The 25,651-nt window shown below is 41.8% G+C and overlaps 1 protein-coding gene across 1 annotated transcript in view; it reads left to right on the top strand.

Moving 5' to 3' along the window:
• The window catches only part of iqgap2 (IQ motif containing GTPase activating protein 2), a 354,173-nt gene that overhangs the window by 206,465 nt on the left and 122,057 nt on the right, over positions 1 to 25,651 (top strand). The window contains exons 6-13 of the mRNA XM_078214942.1: positions 8,580 to 8,647; positions 8,807 to 8,920; positions 9,284 to 9,462; positions 11,335 to 11,422; positions 13,991 to 14,154; positions 14,424 to 14,511; positions 14,817 to 14,980; positions 18,258 to 18,418. Coding sequence (XP_078071068.1) covers positions 8,580 to 8,647; positions 8,807 to 8,920; positions 9,284 to 9,462; positions 11,335 to 11,422; positions 13,991 to 14,154; positions 14,424 to 14,511; positions 14,817 to 14,980; positions 18,258 to 18,418 — 1,026 coding nt within the window. The remainder of the gene's footprint in view (positions 1 to 8,579; positions 8,648 to 8,806; positions 8,921 to 9,283; positions 9,463 to 11,334; positions 11,423 to 13,990; positions 14,155 to 14,423; positions 14,512 to 14,816; positions 14,981 to 18,257; positions 18,419 to 25,651) is intronic.

A 25,651-nucleotide genomic window follows, 5' to 3' on the forward strand; every position in this document is an offset into this window, starting at 1 on the left:
AGGTGGGAATCGAACATGGGTCCCTGGCGCTGAGGCAGCAGTGCTAACCACTGTGCCACCATGTCGCCCCAGCAGTAGTGAGACTAATTTATTTGCCCTTCGTTAGGCTGAATGATCGCCTTCTGTGCTGTAATATTCTACCATTCTCTGCTTTTCAGTTCTATCCCTCTAGAAATAAACCACAGCCTTTTATTAACTTGGACTGCAACTTTGGGATTTGTGTAATTTTACCCCCAATCCTCAAATCAATTTCCATTGATTGCGTGTATAACTTGACCTTCGAAGCTCTGAAAACTCTAGATTGACATGAACCACCAGTGTTGGTGCAGATGGTTGTCATTTTGAAATGTGAAAAAATTTATTTTAGTCGCCATGCACTATCTGCTCTGTGTGGGCGTGTCTTAAACTACCACTTATCATCTTGGCAGCACAGCCCGTATTACCTGCTTGAACCCACAATACCCACTTATTATCAGTCTAGATATGTATTTCTGAGATTAAAAATTCTGAATCCTAATGCGAGTATCGCCCTAAACATGCATTTATTAGCTGAAAAATGGTCAACAAAAACACCGGATATAGACCTGAATGCAAATTTTGGCAAGCTGGTTCTGCGGTACTCTCCAATCAGGATGTGCCATCCAACATTTACTTGTATTGAAGTTTGTTTACCATTGGTATGTCCATGTCTAATCTGCAAGTTATTTTCCTGTATATTTCCTCAATTCTCCACTGTATTAACTCCATCCCTCAATTGCTTTTGTCAACACATTTTGAAACTACACTTTTTCCTGAGTCCAGATCATTTATGTAGATGGTGAACAGCAGTGACTCTGCGCACAATCTTGTGGAATATCACTTCTTACCTCTTACCAATCTAATTTTTACACCACGCACAATCTGATTAAGAACAAGCTTGATCTCTACACAATTTCCTACTGACTTTTATTTGAGAGTGAATTGTATTTTGCATCACCCTAATTTTCTCATTGCTTCTCTTGAAAGCATTATCTAAGATACGATTCAACTTGTTCTAAAGACCTTCCAGTATCATCTTGAAATGGCCATTCTGTCTCTGGGAATCAAGGCATGAGTATTGGAAGGCTAATCGATGTTGGGAGCTATTGAAGTGAATTTATATGCCATCTTAACCCAACATCTCCGTGCACGTTTCTCATGTGTGTGGTCAATGAACCCTATTGGGGATTCTCCGCTTTTATCTGTTCTCTCTCTCTCCTCCACCCACTCTGCTACCACCTTCCTTCCATCCTAAGCAAGCCCAGAGCAGCTCAGCCTAATTTATTGCAGTTAATTACTGCTATTACTGTCATCAGATCCGTTTTAAGTGGAAAAACAAGGAAGGTATCATCACGTCATTAGTTTGATAGGTGTAACTATAGTTCTTAGGTTATTTGGTTTGATTTATTATTGTCATGTTTATTGGGATACAGTGAAAAGTATTGTTTCTTGTGCACTATGCAGACAGAACATACTATTCTAGAATAAATAGGGGAAAAGTAAAGGAGAGGGTGCAGAATATAGTGTTGCAGCTACAGATAGGATGAAGAGAAAGATCAGCTTAATATATAGTGGGTCCATTTAAAAGTCTGATGGCAGCAGGGAAGAAGCTGTTCTTGAGTCAGTTGGTAAGTGGTTATCTTTGATCTTTCTGGAATCTTTCAGTCCTAACAAAATTGCTTAGAAAACAATTATTCTGGTGGGACTAAGATCAGTTGGCATATTCATGAAATTAATTGTATGTCAATGTAGATTCATTAAATGCACCTAAAATGATTTTCCCTGACAAATTCAACTTAAATTGGCTTTCTGTATTGCTGGATTTGTGTTGGCATCTTTTTTGACTTTGGATGTAGCCTTGAACAATGTGCAGATGAGATGTTGTCACATCCCTCAAGCTGAAGCGGTTTGCATGGAAGCAGGTGACTGATGGAGTGAGAATGTTATCTGAAGGCACAGGGCAAGATGACAAGAATCAGAATTCCTCTCATGATAACAGAGTTGGGATGTTAGACAAGGTTCTGCAGTTGACGCTTCAACGGCAGGGTGATGCATTTTAGGAAATCCTGAGTGTGCAACTGTTGTTTCCCCTTCATTAATTTTGGTATGAATGGGCAGCAGCGGCAGACTGCATTCCTGCCATTTGCCAAATGGTGCTGTCTGCAAGTGTGAGATTGCTGAATCATCACTATTGTGAACTGTGGCCAGAAATGAAACCTTCCTAGTCCCCACCAAAAAAGGAATATATTGCATCCCCATTGGTCAGCCCTATAAAAACGAGATTGCTCAACAAACAACTATATCAACGGAGATATTAGTGAGTTATATTCAGCATTGTTGGGGGTGGTGAACTAACTCTGTTAATATGGCTACATGTATGGCACTTTCTCCTCTGTCAGGGGTTTCTAGGTTTAAGAATTCCTACAGTGCAGAAGGAGGCCATTCAATCCATTGAGTCTGCACCGACCACAATCCCACCCAGGCCCTATCCACGCAACCCCACGCATCCACCCTACTAGTCCCCACCCCCACCCCCAATGACACTAAGTGGCAATTTTAGCAAGGCCAATCACCTAACCCACACATCTTTGGACTGTGGGAGGAAACCGGAGCACCTGGAGGAAACCCATGCAGGCATGGGGAGAATGTGCAAACTCCACACACACACACACACACACACACACACACACACACTGACCCAAACCGGGAATCAAACCCAGGTCCTTGGGTGCTGTAAGGCAGCAGTGCTAACCACTGTGCCACCATGCCGCCCCATTTCAGGATAGAGCTCGTAGTTTGGGTGAGATCTCTGCAGCACTGTTGGAATTTGGAGCAGATGTTAAACACAGGCCCTGACTGCCTCTCCCAATTAGCTTGATTCTGTGGCACTAGTTAAAATCGAGCAGGAAATTCTGATATCGTAGTTAATATTCCTCCCTCAGCTAACGCCACCAATAATAAGAGGGCTTTTGTTCCATAGCTGTTTGTTGAAAATGTTCGCCTACATAACAACAGTTACTGAACTTTGGAGGACAAAAATATAAACTAATACAGCAAAATATTTTGAGACCTTCTAATCCGGCAAGGAGTAATGTAACCTATTCAGCCCTATTAGTAATTAGATATTTCAAAGGCTGCCAGGAGCCATCGAGATTAAAGGTTTATTTCTAAGAGACTTTCTTTATATTACAAAGTCTCTTTATTGCATTGCTACTGAGAATGAGCCTTTAGAGGAACCCTCGATTTGAGAAGTTGTTTCAGTGGCTGTGCACAGCTGTGCATGACTCTGCTGGAACAGCTAGGGGTCAAGGTGTCATGTGGTAATTATTGCTGCTTCGTCAACGGAAACACTGTTAATCAAAATCTTTAAATAATTCATCTTGAGTTAGATATGTGAAATATTACTTTTTTAAAAAAGGGTAGGTGATTGGTGTGCCAACGGTACTGCCCGTCTGCTTTGAAATGGGTGGACGGTGCCATCTTGTGGTAGTATCTACATTGTAACCATTTGGCTGTGTTTTTTGTTAAAAGGAAGAACTTGCATCCTCTGACTCTCTCTCAAATCACCTCACTATCAGGGGGTTATTTTTGAAAGCTGGTCCAAGTGGATATTGCACGTAGAACGGTCACAAGCAAGCAGCCAATAAATGGCCAGCTAGTCTGTGTCCTGTGGTGTTGACCAAGACACTGGGAGAGCTCTCGGCTCCTCTTCAAAATAGTAGCAGGGCAGCTTTTCCATCCAACTGAGGTTAGAAGACAATCTTGGTTTAACATCTGCTGCATGAGCTACTGCATCTAGCACATCTTCTAAACCGTGATACAGCAATTGAGTGACAGTCAGTTGACACTTAAATTAGTTGTTTGAGTCACACCAGCAATTTACATTTCAACTTAGATAAATTTTGGGCAAACCCTTTTTTTTCCCAATATGAACTGTACATTAATTACATATATTTTGTCAATATAATGTCAGTTATTCTGTTCCAACCCTGTTATGCATCCTGTAATTACACAACTGATTATCTTTCAGTCGCCAGGTGCATGTGATGTAAAGTGGATGACTTTGTATTGAACTGACCCACCCTTGTTCTGAGCAGTATTTGCTATGGGTGGAGGTCTATATATTGGCTGTTAATGAATATTTTGCTAAAGTAACAAGGCATTTGTTAAAATCTTCTGACCAGTTAAGAACAGTGAATGTCATTATGAACTCATTCACTCTTTCTCCAGTTCCCTCATTTTGCCTTTATTTTATCAGGTGAGACACACATACTATTTTCACTGTAACATCAACTCTGCTTTATACAGAGTGCGAAAAAAAGGAAGGAAACATGTTTCCATCCAGTCAGTGACTTCTCCCTTGACTATCTTCCGGAGACTTGCATCATTACTAAGAGATTTTTCCCCCTCATGTTTTTGTTTTCCTGCGGAATTAACTCCACTGCGTTACTGTTCTGCTGTGCCGGGCATCCTCTAATGATTATCATTCATATGTGATCTCCATGATGTTCTATCAGCAGGTTGTTCAAACTCTGGGCACATGAAACATGTCTGATGATCCTACTCTCATGCATGGTTGAAACAGTGGTTTGTGGATAGGACTCACACAGCAACTCTCAAATTAATACAGGATCATTGAGGTCACAAGACTTATACAAGTACAGTTTAATATATATCAAATGTTACAGCTACAGATTGTTAAACACATACAAAAACTTAATCAGCTGCTGGCTTCTCCCTTACAAGTCGATGAATATCTTTTAGAAGGAAATAGATGGACTTCCTGGCTCAAAAGGCTTTGAGGGAATAGGGAGAGTGTGGGAGTATGGCGTTGAGATAGATGATCAACAGTGATGCTATTGAATAATGGAGAGGCCCGAAGGGCTGGATGACCTACTCCAGTTTCCAATGTTTCTGTGTTTCCATGTTCAGCATCTGAGGAGTTGCAATGGATATGGGATATTGTACAATCATCAGTGAACATCCCCACTTCTGACCTTATGCTGGAGGGAAGGTCATTAATGACCACACCTATCGTCTTTGTGCTAGGTATGACTCCAACTAGGGAAGAGTTTTCTATGATTCCCATTGGAGCTCCTTGATGCCACCTTTGGTCAAAGGTTGCCTTGATGTCATGGAAAGTTGCTTTCACCTCCCATCTTCAGTTCAGCTTTTTTGTCCATATCAAGGGAAGGTGCTGGCATAGTGGTATTGTCACTGGACTACTATTCCAGAGGTCCAGGGTAATGATCTGGGGACCTGGGTTCAAATCCCACCGTAGCTGATGGTGAAATTTGAATTCAATAAAAATCTGGAATTAAAAGTCTAATGCTGACCATGAAACTATTGTCGATTGTCCTAAAAACCCATTTGGTTCATTAATGCCCTTTAGGGAAGGAAATCTGTCATCCTTATCTGGGGTTGGCCTACATGTGATTCCAGATCCACAGCAATGGAGACTCTTAAATATTCTCAAGGATGGGTAATGTTGGCTCAACCAGCAGCACCTACATCCCATGAACGAATAAAAATAAATTGGACCAAGGATGTAAAGAACCCAAACTGGGCATTAGTGAGCAAGTTATTGGTGTGAGTGCCACTTGCTGCAACTGTTGATGGCACCCTCCATCACTTTACTGATTATTAAGAGGAGGTTTTTCCTACAGTTGAATTATATTCAGGGCAGGAGCGTAATGATAAAGTAAAAAAACCAAAAGAGATGTTAGTTTAGAGAATGTTTTTGTCGTTTTAGAGGCTGTGATTTTTGTAAATTCCCGGGTTAATACAGAGTTAGGATCAGAAAGATAAAAGCTGGAAAACACGGAGACCTATAATAATGGCTACTGTGTGTTCATGAATTGGCGCACTGCAGCAGAATCAGACATATTATAATACCAGCCTTTAAACAGTGCCTCATGTCAAAATATCTGAACTTAAAACAGTGAAATACTGTTTAAAATACAATGACATGTAGTCAGAAGGAGTAGCAATGTTCCATAAACAGCAATGAGATTAATGATCAGCCTAGATTTTTTTTACAGATTGAAGGAGAGGAGTTGATCACTGCATCACAATTCCTTGCTCCTCTGAATTGTGCAATGGGATCTTTAAGATTTATTAGGATGGACAGGACATTAGCTGTTGGATAGCACCTCTATCCACCATTGAACAGAATGTGACTTTGTGCTTTAAATTGTCTAATCTGTGGTATGCCATTGCTGGAGGTGCCATGAAAGGATGCTCCTTTCACTCGAAGGTTAAACATCCCCTGCCGTTCTTCATTTTGTCAGAGAGCTCAAGAAATCAACAGAATAGTTGATGGCAGCTCAATTTGGACTGGCATGCATTTTGGAAAGGGGATAAGAGGAAAAGGAATAAAGTGATTATATATTTTTTTTAAATGTTCTTGCACCCTCTTTCTGTACATCTCCCCCCCCCCTCCCCCCCCCCCCCTCACCTCACATCCTTGTGGTGATCTCTTCAGTTTTGAGGGGATGCTAGAGTAATTCAAACTTCCCAGAAACTGTTCATTTCTGCAGTATCTAATTTGTACTTGCCAACCAGACACTTGTAATTTTAACTACCATTTTCTATGTGTGAATCTTTTGAAAAGTTGATCCGTTTCCAAAGGTGGAAATTTTATGGGGCGGTAATGAACAGAAAGAAAGACCTGAAGGAAAAAGAGATACGAATATGAACAAAAGCCTAATGTAAAAATGGTCTTCTAAAATTTTCACACTTCATGGAACACCATGCCATATATATTGGGTTGTGCTTCCAATTATTTGTGATTTATGGACGTCAGTGGTCTTCTAGAACCTTGTTGGATTTGACTTGGGCAGTTGAGAAGAAATTTCCGGGTGTTCTCCCAGAATTTGCAATACTTTCTTTCCCTCGGGTTCACCTCCCAGACTATTTTGTTAGTGGGTGAGATTGCACCATTTAACCAACGTGTTGGGCTTAATTAAGCTGATGGACCTTATTATAGGATGTTGGTTATCATTTGGGAGGTCTTTATGAAGTGTTTGCTGTGTTAAGTGGGTTAACTGTGTAACTACAAGAACTATGTGGGTTCAAACTAAGAGCTGTCCTCCATGCTTGCTTGTGTACACACTCTGTTTAAGTTAAAGTTTATTTATTAGTGTAACAAGTAGGCTTACATTATCACCTCAATGAAGTTACCATGAAAGTCCCCTAGTAGCCAAACTCCGGTGCCTGTTCGGGTACACTGAGGGAGAATTTAGCACGGCCAATGCACCTAACCAGCACGTCTTTCGGACTGTGGGAGGAAACCAGAGCACACGGAGGAAACCCACGGGAAGAATGAGCAATCACCACACAGACAGTGACCCAAGCCGGGAATCAAACCTGGGTCCCTAGCGCTGTGAGACAGCAGTGCTAAACACTGTGCCACCGTGCCGCCCCGTACAAAAGGGCGGGAGGTCGGTAGTATAAGGATGTGGCACATATAGGTTTACTTTAGGAATAAGTACAGTACCCTCCATGAAGTGATGTAAGCAAACACATGACTCACACTTGGAGGGCGGGGGGGTCAATCTCATGTTGGACAGCACCAGGGACCCGAATTCGGTTCCCAGCTTGGGTCACTGCCTGCACGGAGTTTGCACTTTCTCTCATTGTCTGCATGAGTTTCCTCTGGGTGCTCACAGTGATGGAGGGGGGCAAATTTGAATATCAACAAATATCAGCTTTCCACTATAACCAGAGCAACGTAGGGCAGGAAATTTGCACCAGGGAGCAGACTTGTTGGACACTATTTCATCAGGAGCTGTTGGCACTGCTGCGTTATTAAAATGCCTTAAATAAGGACTTTTAACATCTGTAACAGTCTAAATTAACAACTAGTCCATGACTCTGAAAATCTGATTAATGAACTGGGCTGTAAATTATCCTGATGGGATAGCGGATTTGGCTAGTGGTAGCCAAACTGGTAAGTAGTTCAGGTCCTGGAGGGAACTTTTTTTTAAAAAATCGCCTTTGAAATTTCCAGTTTTAAATTGTGAAACCAGCAGTTCAGGGAAGTGATCACTTCAGATAAGCGCACTCTCTTCCTAATAGCACTAAGTGTACCTGTGCCAGATAGAATCATAAAATCCCTGCAGTGCAGAAAGAAGCCATTTGGTCGATCGAGCCTGCACCGATAACAATCCCAATCAGGCCCTATCTTCGCAACCCTAGTTCCTCTTGACACTAAGGGGCAATTTAGCATGGCCAATCAACCTAACCTGCATATCCTTGGAGATGGACAGCAGTGGTTCAAGAAGACGGCTCACCACCACCACCACCACCTCAAAAGCAATTATGGATGGACAACAAATGCTGGCCATGTTGTATGCTCACATCCCATGAAAGAATAAAAAAAATAGCTATAAATTACATAACTTGCTTTGTACTCAATAGGCCAGTTTTACTTCAATGTACTTGTACAAAAATTTATGTAACAGAATTGGTTTCATGTTCAGAAATCAGAAAATTCGGATGAGCATAAAGAGTTAGTTGTTTGTATGTGAAGTCATTTCACGTATTTGCTTTGATTGCAGTCTGTACCTTTTCAAACTCGGAATAGCACCACAAATCCAAGACTTGCTGGGAAAGGTGGATTTTACAGGTAGATGTCTTATTTGCCATTTTTTTATTCAGAAAAAGTTCTGTGCAAAGATGTCAATTCAGGAAATTTCTTTAGCAGTTATGTTTTAAATGCAGTGTGTAGAGTTTGTTCGAACAGATGACTTTGGATAATGAACATGTAACTTTTTTTTCTCCACAGAGGAGGAAATAAGTAATATGCGTAAGGAGCTGGAGAAGTATGGTATTCAGATGCCTGCATTCAGTAAAATTGGTGGCATTCTGGCAAATGAACTTTCCGTTGATGAAGCTGCTTGTAAGTATGTGGTTATAACAGACTACTTAGAGCTTAGGTGAAAGTCGGTGATTAAAAAAACAATATGCACTAAGTATGTCAAATCTTGCATCTGAGGAATTGTCCCAGGTGCTGAAACATTGACTCTATCTTGGTGCTTTTCTCTGCAATGAGAAATTAAGTTGTAATAAAATGCCAAATAATGTTTGATGTCGGAAAATTAAGCTCATTCAGATAGATCTCAGCTCATTATAAAGATTTGCATCTTATCTTTAATGGCCTTTTTAATTTTTAATTTTAAATGCCAGTTTTGTTTGCAAGTATATTAATGCCACATTATCACACTTTTGCGTTGAATTCAGTTTCTCTTATTTCCTTATCCAGTGCATGCTGCGGTAATTGCAATCAACGAAGCAATATCTCGAGGGATTGCAGAGGAAACCATAAAGACTTTATTGAATCCCAATGCCATTTTAACTAATATCGAGAACAATTCAGCTCAGGATTACCAAGATAAATTATTTCGGGCCAAGCAAGCAAAGCAAGAGAGTGCCAAAAGTAAGGTAGGATATCCTGTCCCAATTATGGTCGTACGTGCATAAAGCTGAGAATTCTAGCTTCTTGGGGTCAGGGAATTACAATAGTTATAATTAGTTTTCCAGTAAGCATTTGTTGTTGTTGTAGCATTCCTGCTGAACTCTTTATATAGCTTAAAGATTTTCTATCTTTTTGATAATGGTAACTTACAGAATTCACTTTCTTTAAAAGTAAATTATCAAACTATTCCAAAATTAAATATTCACAAACCATTTAGTCAGGGTAGGTGATCACTTCATGACTTTTTGTGCACTGTGGATTACTAGGATGTGCCCAGTTACATTCCCTATGCAGTCTGACTGTTTTGGAAGCACTGAACAGCAATGAGATCCTTATGCACAAATGAAAGTGCAAAATTTTAGTGGTGGGGAAGGTCATTTAGCCCATCATGCCCGCCTTTAGTAGGTGTTAACTTTTCCAACTTCCTACCATATCTTTTATCCATTTTCCTCCTCCGGAAACACATGATCTCACTATTGTTCTTGTCTTGCCTATTTTAATGAGAAGGAACATGTGTACCATTCAACCTCAAGTTACATTCCTTAATAAAACTTTGATTTGAATTGATTTATTTTCACATTTATTGGGATACAATGAAAAATATTGTTTCTTGCGTGCTATACAGACAAAACATACCATTCATCGAGTACATAGGGGAGAAGAAAAGGATAGGAAGCAGAAAATAATGTTGCAGTTACCAATAGCGTGTAGAGAAAGATCGGCTTAATGTGTGATAGGACCATTCAAAAGTCTGGCAGCAGGAAAGAAGCTGTTCTTGAGTCAGTTGGTACATGATCTTAGACTTTTGTATGTTTTTCCTGATGGAAGAAAGTGGAACGGAGTGTGTCCGGGGTGCGTGGGGTCCTTGATTATGCTGGCTATTTTTCTGAGGTAGTGGGAAGTGTAGATGGAATCAAAGGATGGGAGATTGGTTTGCGTGATAGGTGTGCTACGTTCACGACCCTTTGTAGTTTTTTGCAGTCTTGGTCAGAGCAGTAGCCATGCCAAGCTGTGATGCATCTGAAAAGGATGCTTTCTATGGTGCATTTGTAAAAATTGGTGAGAGTCGTCGTGGACATGACAAATTTCCTTAGCCATCTGAGAAAATAGGGTCATTGGTGGGCTTTCCTAACTAAAGTGTCGGTGTGGAGGGACCAAGACAGATATTTGGTGATCTGCACACCCAGAAACCTGAAGTTCTCGACCATCATGGAAGTTTGAGTAAGTTTCCTGACTTGCGTATTCTGACTTGTATGTCCGTTTTCTCTGGTTAGAACTTGTAGGAATCCAGAAACAGACTACATCAGATCCTAATAGCATGCCACTCTGGAAAATGGGGTGATGGAAAGCACTTGCTCCTTTAGAATACTTAAGCAATTTCTGTGAGCTCCACAGTCAAGAGTTTGTATTATATTTGGTTGTTTGAGGACAAACAAAAAGCAAGAAGGCAATTGAGGGTCCAATCAATCCTAATCCACATTTGGGGCCCAACACTTTGACGTGAGAAGAACACTGAATATATTTGACTGATTTTCAGTGAATTAATTATTGTCCTTTCCAGCCTGAAGTAAAGGATTCTGGGTATATTTTTTCTAAATTGCATTTCATTATTAACTTGCTCGGCAGATTTTGCTGATGCTGCGAGGTTTGGGGCATCTGGCTAGACCAGAGAGTTAGCTCTGCCAAAGAATCCTGGGTCTGTATTTCTCTTGAAATTTTATTTAAAACAAACTCTAATCTCTGAATTTGAGTGCTTTGTTTGGGACATGTCCTTCCTTCCTATTTTAATTCACCTATTTAGAAATTACCATGAACGTTTTTTTTAACTTTGGTTCTAGAGCGATTCTATTAAAGAAGAAGAGAGGGATATCTATGAGGAACTTCTGACCCGTAAGGAGATTCAAGACAATGTCGATACAGTCAATGGTGAGTTGACCATTTCTCCTCAACCTTGTGTAGTGTTTATTTGAAGATATACATACAGAATGCCATGTGTTACATTTAGAAGATGCACTGCAGGAACTTACCAAGGCTCCTTAGACAGCATCTTTAAAACCAATGACCACTATTATCTAGAAGGACGAGGGCAATAGACAAATGGGAACACCACTCTTAAAGTACCTGCATTTCTAATGTTGTCATTCTTGAGCCACTACATCCTATCTAGTAGCTTCTCTGTACCAGTTTGGCATAACTGCATGGCTTGCTAGGCCTTTTCAGAGGGCAGTTAAAAGTCAACCACATTGCTGTGGGTGTGGAGTCATGTGTAGGCCAGAGCAGATAAGGATGACAGTTTCCCTTCCCTGAAGGGACATTAGGGAATTAGATGCCAATTGTGATAGTTTCATTGCTGAAACCAGCTTTTAATTTCAGATTAATTAATTAATAGGATTTACCCCATGTCCCCAGAGCATTAGCTTGGGCCTCTGGAGTACTAGTCCTGAGACAGTTGTTAGGGACCAGTTCAGAACCTCCAAGGTGTATTATGAAGTTAGCCTAGACCCCAACTTTATTTGATTTTGGCATTAGAGTGAGCGTAAGGTGTTTTGCTCCAGGTATGATTTGATTGACCCATGAGGCAGCTTTTATTGAAACAAGCTTCACTTAACAACACAGTTAAAATATAACAAAAAGAATTAGCAAGTCAGGAGAGAGAGACAGAAATACACAAAGAGCTGCTTCTCTCTAAAGATCCCAAGCAGCAACTGACCTGATTTCCCTATGTAAGCCTAATCCCGCTCAGTCACATGACTTTTCCTGTCGAGCAACCTAATCAAGCCCTACTCTGAAAAAACTCAGGGGAAAACACTAAAATAACAGAACTGCATTAGTCCAGATTATAACAAACCATTCTATCAATTAGGACCAATTACTTCTGCAGTTTCAACAGAGGCTGCCAGTTACAGACAAAGTGGCACCAATAAACAGAACTGATTGCTAAAGGAAATCCTGCACAAGAAACATGACACACATACATTTCTTAAAAGCACAGTATTGTCTCACAGTGCTTCTCTGAACCACTATTTCCCCTGGTTGCAAATGAACAAAGAACAATACAGAACAGGAACAGGCCCTTCGGCCCTTCAAGCCCGTGCCGCTCCCTGGTCCAAACTAGACCATTCTTTTGTATCCCTCCATTCCCACTCTGTTCATGTGGCTATCTAGATAAGTCTTAAACGTTCCCAGTGTGTCCGCCTCCACCACCTTGCCTGGCAGCGCATTCCAGGCCCCCACTACCCTCTGTGTAAAATATGTCCTTCTGAAAACCATGTTAAACCTCTTTCCCCTCCCCCCTCTATTAGGTCTCCCCTCATCCTCCGTCTTTCCAGTGAGAACAACCCCAGTTTACCCAATCTCTCCTCATAACTAAGCCCCTCCATACCAGGCAACATCCTGGTAAACCTCCTCTGCACTCTCTCTAAAGCCTCCACATCCTTCTGGTAGTGTGGGGCGACCAGAACTGGACGCAGTATTCCAAATGCGGCCGAACCAACGTTCTATACATCTGCAACATCAGACCCCAACTTTTATACTCTATGCCCCGTCCTATAAAGGCAAGCATGCCATATGCCTTCTTCACCACCTTCTCCACTTGTGACGTCACCTTCAAGGATTTGTGGACTTGCACACCCAGGCCCCTCTGCGTGTCTACACCCTTTATGGTTCTGCCATTTATCGTTATAGCTCCCCCCTACATTAGCTCTACAAAAATGCATCACTTCACATTTATCTGGATTGAACTCCATCTGCCATTTCTTTGTCCAAATTTCCAGCCTATCTATATCCATCTGGAGCCTCTGACAATGTTCCTCACTATCTGCAAGTCCAGCCAAGGTGTTGTTTCTGTAAACAAGATCCTCATTGAAGCCTGGACACCTGTGTGTAAATGAGTCTTTAGTTTCACTCCATAATCGCTTCTGTTTTTCTTTTTAAATAGTGATATTTCACAATGGAACGCACTTTGAACAAAAATACTGATAATTGTGACCAGCTCCTTCCATTGTTTCACAGGAGATCAGGATTAAGTACAGTTGCTACTTTTTTCATTCTAAAGCTACTTTTAAGAACGTAACCTGCTAATTGACTCTTGATGTGCTTCCTGTAAAATTTGCAGAGTTAGCAGCATTTTGTAGATTTGAATCACTAAAATTGTTGTATTCCACAGTATCAAAGTAAAATGGAATGTGTTGAGCAAATCTAAACCAGCAAAGAAACTTTCATTAGTCTTATTTTCCAGAATTGCCATTAAGCATCTTCACTATGTTAGCAGCAAACTGACCCGAGGTTCATTATCCAAGTCAGTATTTTTCTAACCTGCATGTAATTACTTCATCAGCACTCCGTATCCTTTCTCCTTTATCTGGAATGGATTGAATATTTTAAATTCAAGGTGATCCTTCCTTCCTTCCCCAAGTAACTTGGATAAAAGCAATGCAACAGTAAAAATATTGTGGTTACCATTTAACCAATTGCTTCAAACGTCTTCTTCCCCAGTAAATAAAGCTCTACAGAAGGTGAACGAAGCCCTGGAGAAACGTGATCAGGATAATTTACTGGCTGGTCTGCAGATCCCTGCACTAAGACTTGTGGGAGTGCAGCAGGAGAATTCAACATGGTATCTAACACATCTGTGTGCTCACAAAGAACACAAATTGCAGGTAGGGTGAAGAAATTAAGTTCTTCAGCCAAAAGCTGAGAAATATCATTGGTTTGTCCTTGCTGTACATTAATTTGCTCTTTTGTTTTCTATTCATAAGAATAACTTGTATGTTAATTTTATTTTGGCAAATTGATTAATGCCCATCAAGACCGCTATTGATGCAAGTGTAACTAGGGCATAAAAACAGGTTGAAAATGATGCTCTTGTATATGTATATATAAAATATATATATCAAAGCATATGTATATTTTCTTACTTTGTTTCCAGGAAGATCATTTTTCTGGTATGCTTAGCAAGGATGATCTTCAAACAGGAGTCGGCCTTTCCAACGAACAGGCTGAAGCCCATAAACGTAGTAAGTTTTACATGGCTTTGTACCTGTGTTGAGCTACAATTTCCTCTTATTGCTGGATTGGCCTGTTGAGTAGTAAAATGTTCCAAGCTCCTTCCTGCACCCTCCACAAGTTACCACTGCTGATGATTGATGAGGGTGGAATATCGTCTTGCCCCACATGCTGAAAAGAGAGAGCGTGGACACGGTGGTCTTTGTCCCTGTCTGTTTGTACGGCTTCATGAGCTTAGTTTGCATTCTCATCACAACGTAATGCTGCTGCACCAGATTCTGAGACTAATTATTTGTTTTTGTTTGAATTTATGAAGAGCTTGAAGCTGTTGAAAAGATAAATGCTGCTATCCGAGATGGTGATGCAGCCCAGACTATGAAAGCTTTAATGGTACCAGAGGCTCAGCTGCCCGCCGTGTACTCACACATGGCTGACTTGTACCAGGTAGAACTGTCCAACCTACAGAAACAGAACCCTGAGGTAAATGTTCGACGTGCTAAAAAAATGCAAAAGGCGCTGAATGTATTTGTTCAAATATTTCCGTACCCTCCACTACAAATTCTTCATGGTCAACATGAATATAAAAGCTTCAACTTGTGTGCTTTGCTTTTTATTGTCACTAATGAGAGCTGTGATTTTTGTTAATACTTCAACCATGTAGACAAAATTACTGAAAAGATGCAAGGCAATTAAAGTAACTTGGCCGTGCTGGTGATACTCATTTGGCATTAAAACGAGTTTCTGTGAAGATTGGTAAAAATCATGACAAAAGAAACATTTGAAGATTAGACTTTGCTGAGTTCAGTAATCTAATCCCTTGTTTAATACCTCACCTTAGTGTAGATGCTTTCCCCTCAACAACATGTATGTAAGGCCAAGCTAGGTATTCCCCCTATATCATATTTTTATTCCTGTTGGGTTACAAAGTCTGAGAGAACACCCAACCTGCTCCAAACCTTCTGCAGAATTGTTGATGGATTTTGTGCAGTCCTTCATTTTTACTTTTGCTTAATTTGGCACCTCACTCCAGTGTTGCAATTTAGACCAAAACCTCACTAGGGTGTGAATCTGTGTTTGCGCCCCTTAACTCAATAGAATTGCATATTCACCTTCCAGGATCACCCTGCTCCCCACTCAATACTACGAGATGTTGTCACAGAATTAAATTTAACAGAACCAGGATTGAGGCATGATTTTTGCTTCACTATTTTTTTTTCATAGAAACCCTACAGTGCAGAAAGAGGCCATTCGGCCCATTGAGTCTGCACCGACTGTGTGCAGCATTGGTCCCCTTATATGAGGAAGGATATATTGGCATTGGAGGGAGTGCAGAGAAGGTTCACCAGGTTGATACCGGAGATGAGGGGTTTGGATTATGAGGAGAGGCTGAGGAGATTGGGTTTGTACTCGTTGGAGTTTAGAAGGATGAGGGGGGATCTTATGGAGACTTATAAGATAATGCGGGGGCTGGATAGGGTGGAGGCGGAGAGATTCTTTCCACTTAGTAAGGAAGTTAAAACTAGAGGACACAGCCTCAAAATAAAGGGGGGTCGGTTTAAGACAGGAGGAACTTCTTCTCCCAGAGGGTGGTGAATCTCTGGAATTCTCTGCCCACTGAGGTGGTGGAGGCTACCTCGCTGAATATGTTTAAAGCGCGGATGGATGGATTCCTGATCGGTAAGGAAATTAAGGGTTATGGGGATCAGGCGGGTAAGTGGTACTGATCCACGTCAGATCAGCCATGATCTTATTGAATGGCAGGGCAGGCTCGAGGGGCTAGATGGCCTACTCCTGCTCCTATTTCTTATGTTCTTATGACCACAATCCCACCCAGGCCCTACCCCCATATCCCTACATATTTTACCCGCTAATCCCTCTAACCTACTCATCTCAGGACACTAAGGGGCAATTTTAGCATGGCCAATCAACCTAACCCGCACTTCTTTGGACTGTGGGAGGAAACCGGAGCACCCGGAGGAAACCCACGCAGACACGAGGAGAATGTGCAAACTCCACACAGACAGTGACCCGAGCCGGGAATCAAACCCAGGTCCCTGGAGCTGTGAAGCAGCAGTGCTAACCACTGTGCTACCGTGCCACCCAATTTGTAGCGTTCATGTCGGTCGTAAGAAGACCAGAATGCATTATTTTGTTACTTCCTCTGGAGAACAGAAAGTATCCACTGTGCAGTACTAACCAATAGACCCAGGATCAATCTTTCTTTAGGTGTACTGATTAAGATGCGGCAGTAAAAATAAACGTATAGGGCCAGAACTTCGTGGTTCCCCAGAGTCACATTTGGGGGAGTACCCCAAAGATGCGCTGGGGACTCCCTCTTGAAAATTTCCAGGTAAAGGTTTGCCTGGAAATTATCCAGAAGCGCTAACTTCCCCTGGATAATTGCACTGGGCTGGGAATCATCCGACAGTGACTTAAATTGCGTACTTCAGATGGTTCTGCCAGTTTTACACTCATAGTTAGTCTGAAAGAGTTAGAAGGGAAAAACAAACTTCTAACTACAGAATAACTACTTTAAAAAGCCAGATCGAGCCCTGCATGGGACAACCCTGACCCCCCAGGGGATCCCTAATCCCACATCATGTTCACTTCCCTTGAGACTTATCTTCTCCCTTTTAATGGTCCCCTGCTTCGTGACAGCTGGTGCCATGAAAGGGGGGCATCCCTCCTTCACTGTGCTGCTTTTGTACCTCACTGCTGGAGTCCTGGAACTGCTTGGCTGATCCTGTCTCCCCCAGCCTGAGTGAGGAAGGCCAGATGAGACAGGGGCTTTGGAATTCCAGTAAAGGAAAGTCAGTATGGAATGGCAATCCGCCAGTGATCATCACCCTGAGGAATTTACGGGCCATTCTTGAAGCATGCAAGATCCTGAGGGGAGTTGATTGGATTAATACCGCCTCCTGTTGGGGAGACCAGAAGTAGGAGATCCAGTTTAAGAACAGGAGATCTCCATTTAAAAATGGAGATGAGGAGATTTTTTTTTCTCTTAGTGGAACTCTCTTCACGAGAAAGCAGCGAAAGTTGGGTTATTGCACTAATTCAAGGCTGAGTCAGTTTTTTGATTGTCGAGGGAGTTGTGGGTTGTGGGGAAGGGGGCATGCAGGAAAGCGGAGCTGAGATTGCAATCAGGTCAGCCATGATCTTATCGAATGGCGGTGTAAGTTTGAAGGTTCAAATGGCCTACCTCTGCTTCTAAGTCCTACATTCCTATAAGTGGTATATGGGAGACACCGAGATAAATTATTCCATTGAGGCAAGTCTCTTAAATATGCGTTTAACTTGGTTTCACTGTTGATCCTTATTTCCATTCCTAAGATCTAAGAGTGCCTGAAGACTAGTTTAGTAACAGTGTGGTAATCATTGCACCGAGTGATCTCATTTGCTTTCCACATTCTTATGGTTTGCTCTTCTCGTGCCTGCAACCAAAGCCTGTGCATTTTGTGTGGTTAACCCAGCTATCTCTTTTATGTCTTAATGACTTACTTTTGTTCATGTGCAGCATCAGTGAAGTTCAGTCACAAATATATCAACGTCTGATGCATTACTGCTTGAATAGTGTAGGGACTTAGGGTAGTAACTTGCTAGATCAGGAGTAGTTGTTAACAGAAGGAGTACACCAAACATGTATATTCATATGGATTCAAATAAGGTGACACAAACTGTAATTCTTAGAAATTCACCACCAAAGAAAAACATGTCTTTGTTTTTGTAAGCCATCTTTCTGTTCGCCAACTAACAGGGGAAGCTGACTCATGAAGAACTTGCTATTGCGGTGGAGATGTTGTCAGCAGTGGCTGCACTGAATGAAGCATTGACGATTAATGATGTTCAGGCCGTTTTACAACACCTCACCAGCTCTTCCATTGGAGTTAGCAACCTGCATGAAGCAAACACGCAGCGGTATGTTGTTCTAACTGACTGCAATTTGCAAACCCACTTAAGAAATTTTTCAAGACGAAAATAAAGAGCATGCGTTTAATGATTGAAACTGAATAGTTATGAACATATTCGATAATACTTGAAACAAATGTCAGATTGGAAAAATTGCAAGAATCAATGTTAAATGTTATATTGTATAACCTGCTAGCCAGCAAAGGAATTACTGAACTGAATCCTCATTTTTTGCTAGCTAGCAGGTTAAGCATCTTGCTGCTGGAACTAGTATTTAAATGTCAACACACCTAGAGCATGATTTTAATGAATGAGTAATAAATAATGTATGGTTCAATGAAGAGGCAGGTTGGACCTTGAGTGTATTTTAGTTTGAAAGCGTTTTTTCAAAGCAGCAGCTTTTTATCTACGGAGAATCAATGATGAACTTTACAGTACAGAAGGATGTCCAGACAAGCCTCCGTTGACTCTTTGCCAGTGCAATCCAAAACCACCTCATTGTCAAATGTTTTCCTTGGCATCTAATATTATCGACCTCAAACAAAAAAAAACAGTACCTACCTCCGTTCTTCCCTGTTGCAAAATTATCCATGTTCTTCGTGTAAAGAAATTTCCCTGAACCTATCTCCTCGCTTTCTGGCAATTTTAAATTTGTTACCTGTCATAACTAGCCTGCTATCCGGAGAAAATAGCATTGTTCTATTATATGTAGTGAGGCCCATCACATTTTAAAAACAGCAATAATATATTTCCTGCAGCGCACTCTATTTGAGTGAAAAGAAGCAGTATTTCCAATCACCCCTCCTAGTTCTAGTTTTTTTTACCATACTCCACTGTTTCCTGTGAGTTTAGTCTGCCTGCTTTCCATAATGGAATTCGCAAAACTGCCTTGAATTAATTGACAATATCTCTTTGCTCCTATTTAGAAAATCCAGGATGATGTTCTGCATTTTTTTATGACTTTATCCAGTTCTATTTGCACTTTCAAGAAATGTTTAACTGTGTCTGTTTATCTCACATTCACTATTTGCATTGACTGTAAAGGCAGTGTTGTAGTGGTATTGTCACCGGACTAGTAATGCAGAGACCCAGGGTAATGCTCTGGGGACCTGGATTTGAATCCCACGATGTGCAGATGCCGGCGTTGGACTGGGGTAAACACAGTAAGAAGTCTCACAACACCAGGTTAAAGTCCAACAGGTTTATTTGGTAGCAAAAGCCACTAGCTTTCGGAACAGGCTGCCCCTTCATCAGGTGGGTGGGAGTTCTGATTACAAACGGGGCACAAAGACATAAACTCAATTTACATGAATAATGATTGGAATGTGAGTCTTTACAGCTAATCAAGTCTTAAAGGTACAGACAATGTGAGTGGAGGGAGCATTAAGCACAGGTTAAAGAGATGTGTACTGTCTCCAGACAGGACAGCTAGTGAAATTTTGCACATCCAGGCAGGTTGTCGCTGAGCAGAGACTGATAGCCAGGTTCCGCACACATGAGGACGGCCGCAACCGGGATATTGGGTTCATGTCACATTATCTGTAACCCCCACAAACCTGCCTGGATATGCAAAATCTCACTAGCTGTCCTGCCTGGAGACAATACACATCTCTTTAACCTGTGCTTAATGCTCCCTCCACTCACATTGTCTGTACCTTTAAGACTTGATTAGCTGTAAAGACTCACATTTCAATCATTATTCATGTAAATTGAGTTTGTGTCTTTGTGCCCTGTTTGTAATCAGAACTCCCACCCACCTGACGAAGGGACAGCCTGTTCCGAAAGCTAGTGGCTTTTGCTACCAAATAAACCTGTTGGACTTTAACCTGGTGTTGTGAGACTTCTTACTTTGAATCCCACCACAGCTAATGGTGAAATTTAAATTCAATAAAAATGTGGCATTAAAAATCTAATGGTGACCATGAAAACCATTGTCAATTGTCGTAAAATCCTATCTAGTTCATTAATGTCCTTTCGGGAAGGAAATCCGCCATCCTGGCAGACGTGTAGCAATATGGCTAACGCTCAGTGCAATCTGAAATGGCCTGGCAAGTCATGCAGTTCAAGGGATGGGCAGTAGCTGCTAGACCAGCCAGTGACGCCCACATCCCATGAATGAATAAAAAAGATACGTTCATTCCTCATTTTCCTTTCATCAGTGTAATACTGCATCTGCCAATTTTGCTAACCTATTTACTTCTGAATTTTTTTTTGTATTGCCATCAGGCTGTTCCTGCGTGTGTGTGTATCTATACATTATAGTAATGTATGGCAGAGCTATCTTTAAACAAATTCTCAGCCAACTTTAGCCATTACAACTTTCTGCTTTGCCCATTTCCATGTAACCGAACTATATTTGACCTTGTTGTATGAGGAGGAGACGACCTGAGCATGCCATGTGACAGCAGGGTGGAGTTTTCAAAGAGAAAGGGTCATCGCCTGTGTAAATTTCAACTTGTTCTCCAACAGATTCAAATCTGCACATAATTAAACTATATTCTGTGCACTGAAGTAAATTATTTTTCTTGGCAGTACTTGCAAAGGAACAGTCTTGCTAACTGGTGAGATTAATAGAGCATACAATCACCTTAGAGGTAGCATAATCATACACTATTCCTACCATAGCGGATGTTGCTATGAATTATTCTGAAATCAATACATGATCAACTAAAAGTTGGCCATGCTCACAACTTATTCTGGGTTATTTTGTAGTTGCATTTGGCATTGTTTTTCATATTCTGCGTCTGTGATTTCTGTGCACCTTTGTAAGCTAGAATGTTTAACCTTCTCTGGTTAGATACTGTGGATTTGAAACTTTTGTTGCTGATATATTAATTGGGTAGCTCAATTATATGTAACCAATTACTCTTCTAATTTATGCTTTCTAATGTTACCGTTTGTTCTTGTGGATTCCAAACACTGATCAGATTAAATTTCAAGTCACCCTTTCCCACATCCCCAAATAAGATTTGTAAGTCAGTGACTGGAAATCTTTGTGGGCGGCACGATAGCACAGTGGTTAGCACTGCTGCTTCATCGCTCCAGGGACCTGGGTTCGTTTCCCAGCTTGGGTCACTGTCTGTGTGGAGTTTGCACATTCTCCTAGTGTCTGCGTGGGTTTCCTCCGGGTGCTCCGGTTTCCTCCCACAGTCCAAAGATGTGCGGGTTAGGTTGATTAGCCATGCTAAAAATTGCCCCTTAGAGTCCTGAGATGCGTAGGTTAGAGGGATTAGTGGGTAAATATGTAGGGATATGGGGGTAGGGCCTGGGTGGGATTGTGGTCGGTGCAGACTCGATGGGCCAAATGGCCTCTTTCTGCACTGTAGGGTTTCTATGATTCTATGACTGTAAAATACTATTGCAGTATAATCTGATGGGCATGAACCCAAAATATGATGTTATCTCACATCTCCCAGTAGCTTCCTTCATTAAAAAGCTGACTGGTTTCCTCTTGAATTTTCCGACACCAGCTGTTTCCACTATTAGTCAGAATTTCTTCACCCTACATGCAATTATCATTTTTTTTTTTTAACTTTGCGCCCTAGCACAATAAATGGGCTAACTGTAGCTAATGGTAAAAATAAGCTCCTTCAATTTATGTAGTGTCTTTAATTTCCAGTAATGCTTTATTGTTGGGGATTGGGTGGGAGCTGAGCTGGGTTGGTTTTGGCAGGGTGGGTGTATTGGGGAAAGAATAAAGAGACCAATTAAGGAGTTCGCGCAAACAGATGAGTATTAGTAGGGATTTCTAGAAAATGGGACCATGGTAAATAAAGGGTATTTTTTCCACTTATCCTTTCGTAAGTTGTGGACATAGCTGGCAATATGAATATTTGTTGTCCAACCCTAATTGCGCTTGGACTATGGGGTTTGCTCGGCCATTTCAGAGCGCAGTTAAGAGTCAACCATGTTGCTGTGGGTCTCGAGTTACATGGAGGTCAGACTAGGTAAAGGTGGCAGATTTCCTTCCCTAAAGGAACATTAGTGAACCAGGTGAATTTTTACAACAGCATAGTTGACATGGTCACTGTTACTGACTCAATCTTTATGTTCCAAACTTATTAATTCAATTGGTGGGCTGTGAGCCCATGTCCCCAGAGCATGTCAGGGCCTCTGCGTTGTTAGTGTAGTGATATTACCACTACACCACCATCTCCCCCATCTCTCCACCACCAATGGTAAGGTGTGTGGGGTGGGGAGAGTCTAAGATACCAGAATTGGGTAATAGATTGATATAAGGCTGGGGAAAATTTCCATGATTACTGTGGGAAAGGTCTTGTACAATTTTGAAGATAAAACAAGCACACTAAATTCCATGTGTTGGAGCACTTGTCAATGTAGGTCAGTAAGGATTAGAGTGGATGCAAGCAGTAGAATTTTGGTCAGTTGATAATGAAGCATGATGGATGGATTCTTTTTATTCTTTGATGGGTGTGGGTGTCCCTCGCAAGGCATTACCCACACTAATTATCCTTGAATTGAGTAGCTAGCTGGGCCATTTCAGAGGGCAGTTAAGAGTCCACCTCATTGTTGTAGATCTGGAGTTGCACGTAGGTCAGACAAGGTAAGAACGGAGGATTTCCTTCCCTAAAGTACATTGGTGATCCAAGTAGGTTTTTACGACAATTGATAGTTTCATTGTCACCGTTACTGAAACTAGCTTTCAATTCCAAATTTCATTAATTGAGTTCAAGTTCCATCAGCTGCTGTGGTGGAATTTGAACCCCTACCCGTAGAGCTTAGTCTGGGACTCGGGATTACTACTCCAGGGGCATCTCCCCCAAAAGGAGGATAACAGAAAAATTGACCCACAGGTGACTGAAGGAAGAAAAGGGTTTCAGCAGCGGAGGGACTGAAGAAGAGGTACTAAGTTTTACATAATTTGACTCAGCCACAGAGTGTATCTGAGGAGGAGGGTGGCATCTATGTCAAAAGCATAGAATGCATTGGAGGCTTAAAGTGATGCTTTTGCCATTCCTGATTTAAATTATAGGAAGTTATTTATGCACGGCTTGATTTGGACAGACACTGACAGCACAGAGATAGGAAAAGAATCAAGAGAAGTGGCTGATGGGTAGATCTGAATGTCTTTGTCCATGTGTCCATGTCTCCAGCTGATGTTGGTAAAGGACAGCATGTAAGTGAGGAAGAGAAGGGACTATGGATAAGAGCATTGGGGGAGCCTGTGGAAGTGTCAGCGCGGACACGGAAAGGAGAAATGTTGCTGGAGATATGCTGAATGTAAGAGGATAGATAGGAGCAAAGCCACGAGGAAAGGTGGTGATAGAAGAATGTCATGGTCAACTGCACCAAATACTTCAGAGATATCTAGGTGAAAAAATAGGAATCATGCATGTTGCCTTGAGAAAGAGATCTGATACATTATGACCGGTGCTCAATGTTACCCTGTAGTAGCAATTAATAAAGAAATACCTAATGTTGGATATTGCAGCTAAAATAGTGAAGAATAATTTAGAGGAAGTGATACTTTAAGTATATTCAATCCACAATGATTTTTTGTCCAGTTGTGGTCACGGGTATAAGGAAGCATTCAAACCGAAAGATCGCGATAGTGATCTATGGTGTCTGAGAATCGAGTTCATAGAATCCCTGCAGTGCAGAAGGAGGCCATTTGGCCCATCGAGTCTGCGCCGACTCTCTAAAAAAGCATCCCAGCCCCTGCCGCCCGCTCTATCCCTGTAACCCCGCGCATTTAACATTACCAATCCACCTAGCCTGCACATCTTTGGACTGAGAAAGGAAATCTGAGCAACTGGAGGAAACCCACACAGACACAGGAAACACTTGCAAACTCCACACAAACAGTCACCTAAGACTGGAATTGAACCTGTATTCCTGGTGCTGTGAGGCAGCAGTGCGAACCACTTAAGACGTGTTACGTTATTAGATTATAATAGGTTTTTTTTAGATTTGTGTTGCTCACTTCCATAAACAAGCTTATGCTTTCCATAAACTAGAATACATGTTTACTTGTCCAATATTTGTGTAAATGTGGTAAGCAGCCAGGGTCGATTAGAGAAACCGTGGGCCTGATTTTACCATTTTCATTCTAAGTGCTGAATCTGGGCGTAATGCAGATCCAACTTGGAAATCTGCTTTCAGGCGCCCCCATACACACTCTGCCTGAAAAAAAAATCGCGAGTCCCATTCCACTTTGGTGGCAAAAACAGGAAGGAAGATTATTATCCGAATGGTGGCAGATTAGGAAAAGGGGAAGCGCAACATGACCTGGGTGTCATGGTGGAACAGTTGCTGAAGGTTGGAATGCAGGTACAGCAGGCAGTGAGGAAAGCTAATGGCTGGCCTTCATAGCAAGAGGATTTTAATAAAGGAGTAAGGATGTCTTGCTGCAGTTATAGAGGACCTTGTTGAGGCCACACCTTGAGTATTGTGTGAAATTTTGGTCTCCTGGTCTGAGGAAGGACATTCTTGCTATTGAGGGTGTCCAGTGAAGGTTTCCACAGACTGATTCCTGGAATGGCAGGACTGACATATGAAGAGAGACTGGATTGACTGGGCTTGTACTCACTGGAATTTAGAAGAATGAGAGGGGATCTCATAGAAACACACACAATCCTGATGGGACTAGACAGGCTAGATGTGGGGAGAATGTTCCTGATTTGGGGAAGGGCAGAACTAGGGACCACAGTCTAAGAATAAGGGGTAAGCCATTCAGGACTGAGATGAGGAAGAACTTCTTCACTCAGAATTATGAACCTGTGGAATTCCCTACCACAGAAAGCTGTTGGGGCCAGTTTGTTAGATATGATCACGAGGGAGCAGGAAGTGGCCCTTGTGGCTAAAGGGATAAGGGGTATGGAGAAAAAGCGGGAATGGGATACTGAAAGTGCATGATCGGCCATGATCATATTGAATCGTGGTGCAGGCTCGAAGGGCCGAATAGCCTACTCCACCTATTTTCTATGTTTCTATGACCCGCAATCTAGTTCTCTGCCCCACCCTGGCAGTGCCCAGGCATGGCCGCCTTCTATCCCCACCTCTCCCCAGAAATGTACTTGCCTATGCCTCCCAACAGGTTTTGTTCACCACTTCTCCGTTTGTAAAAATCTGTGACATGGGGGATGTGACAACAGTGTGTGTGGGACAGGGGGGTTGCGGGTGGGGGTTTAGGCAATCGAGCAGGGAAATCCTGCCGGCATAAAAGCCATTTTGGGTCTCCTGCTCGTTTCTCCACCCCCTCCACCATATTGGCCCACCTAA

The sequence above is a fragment of the Mustelus asterias genome, chromosome 6, assembly GCF_964213995.1.
Source record: "Mustelus asterias chromosome 6, sMusAst1.hap1.1, whole genome shotgun sequence".
Taxonomy (NCBI): domain Eukaryota; kingdom Metazoa; phylum Chordata; class Chondrichthyes; order Carcharhiniformes; family Triakidae; genus Mustelus; species Mustelus asterias.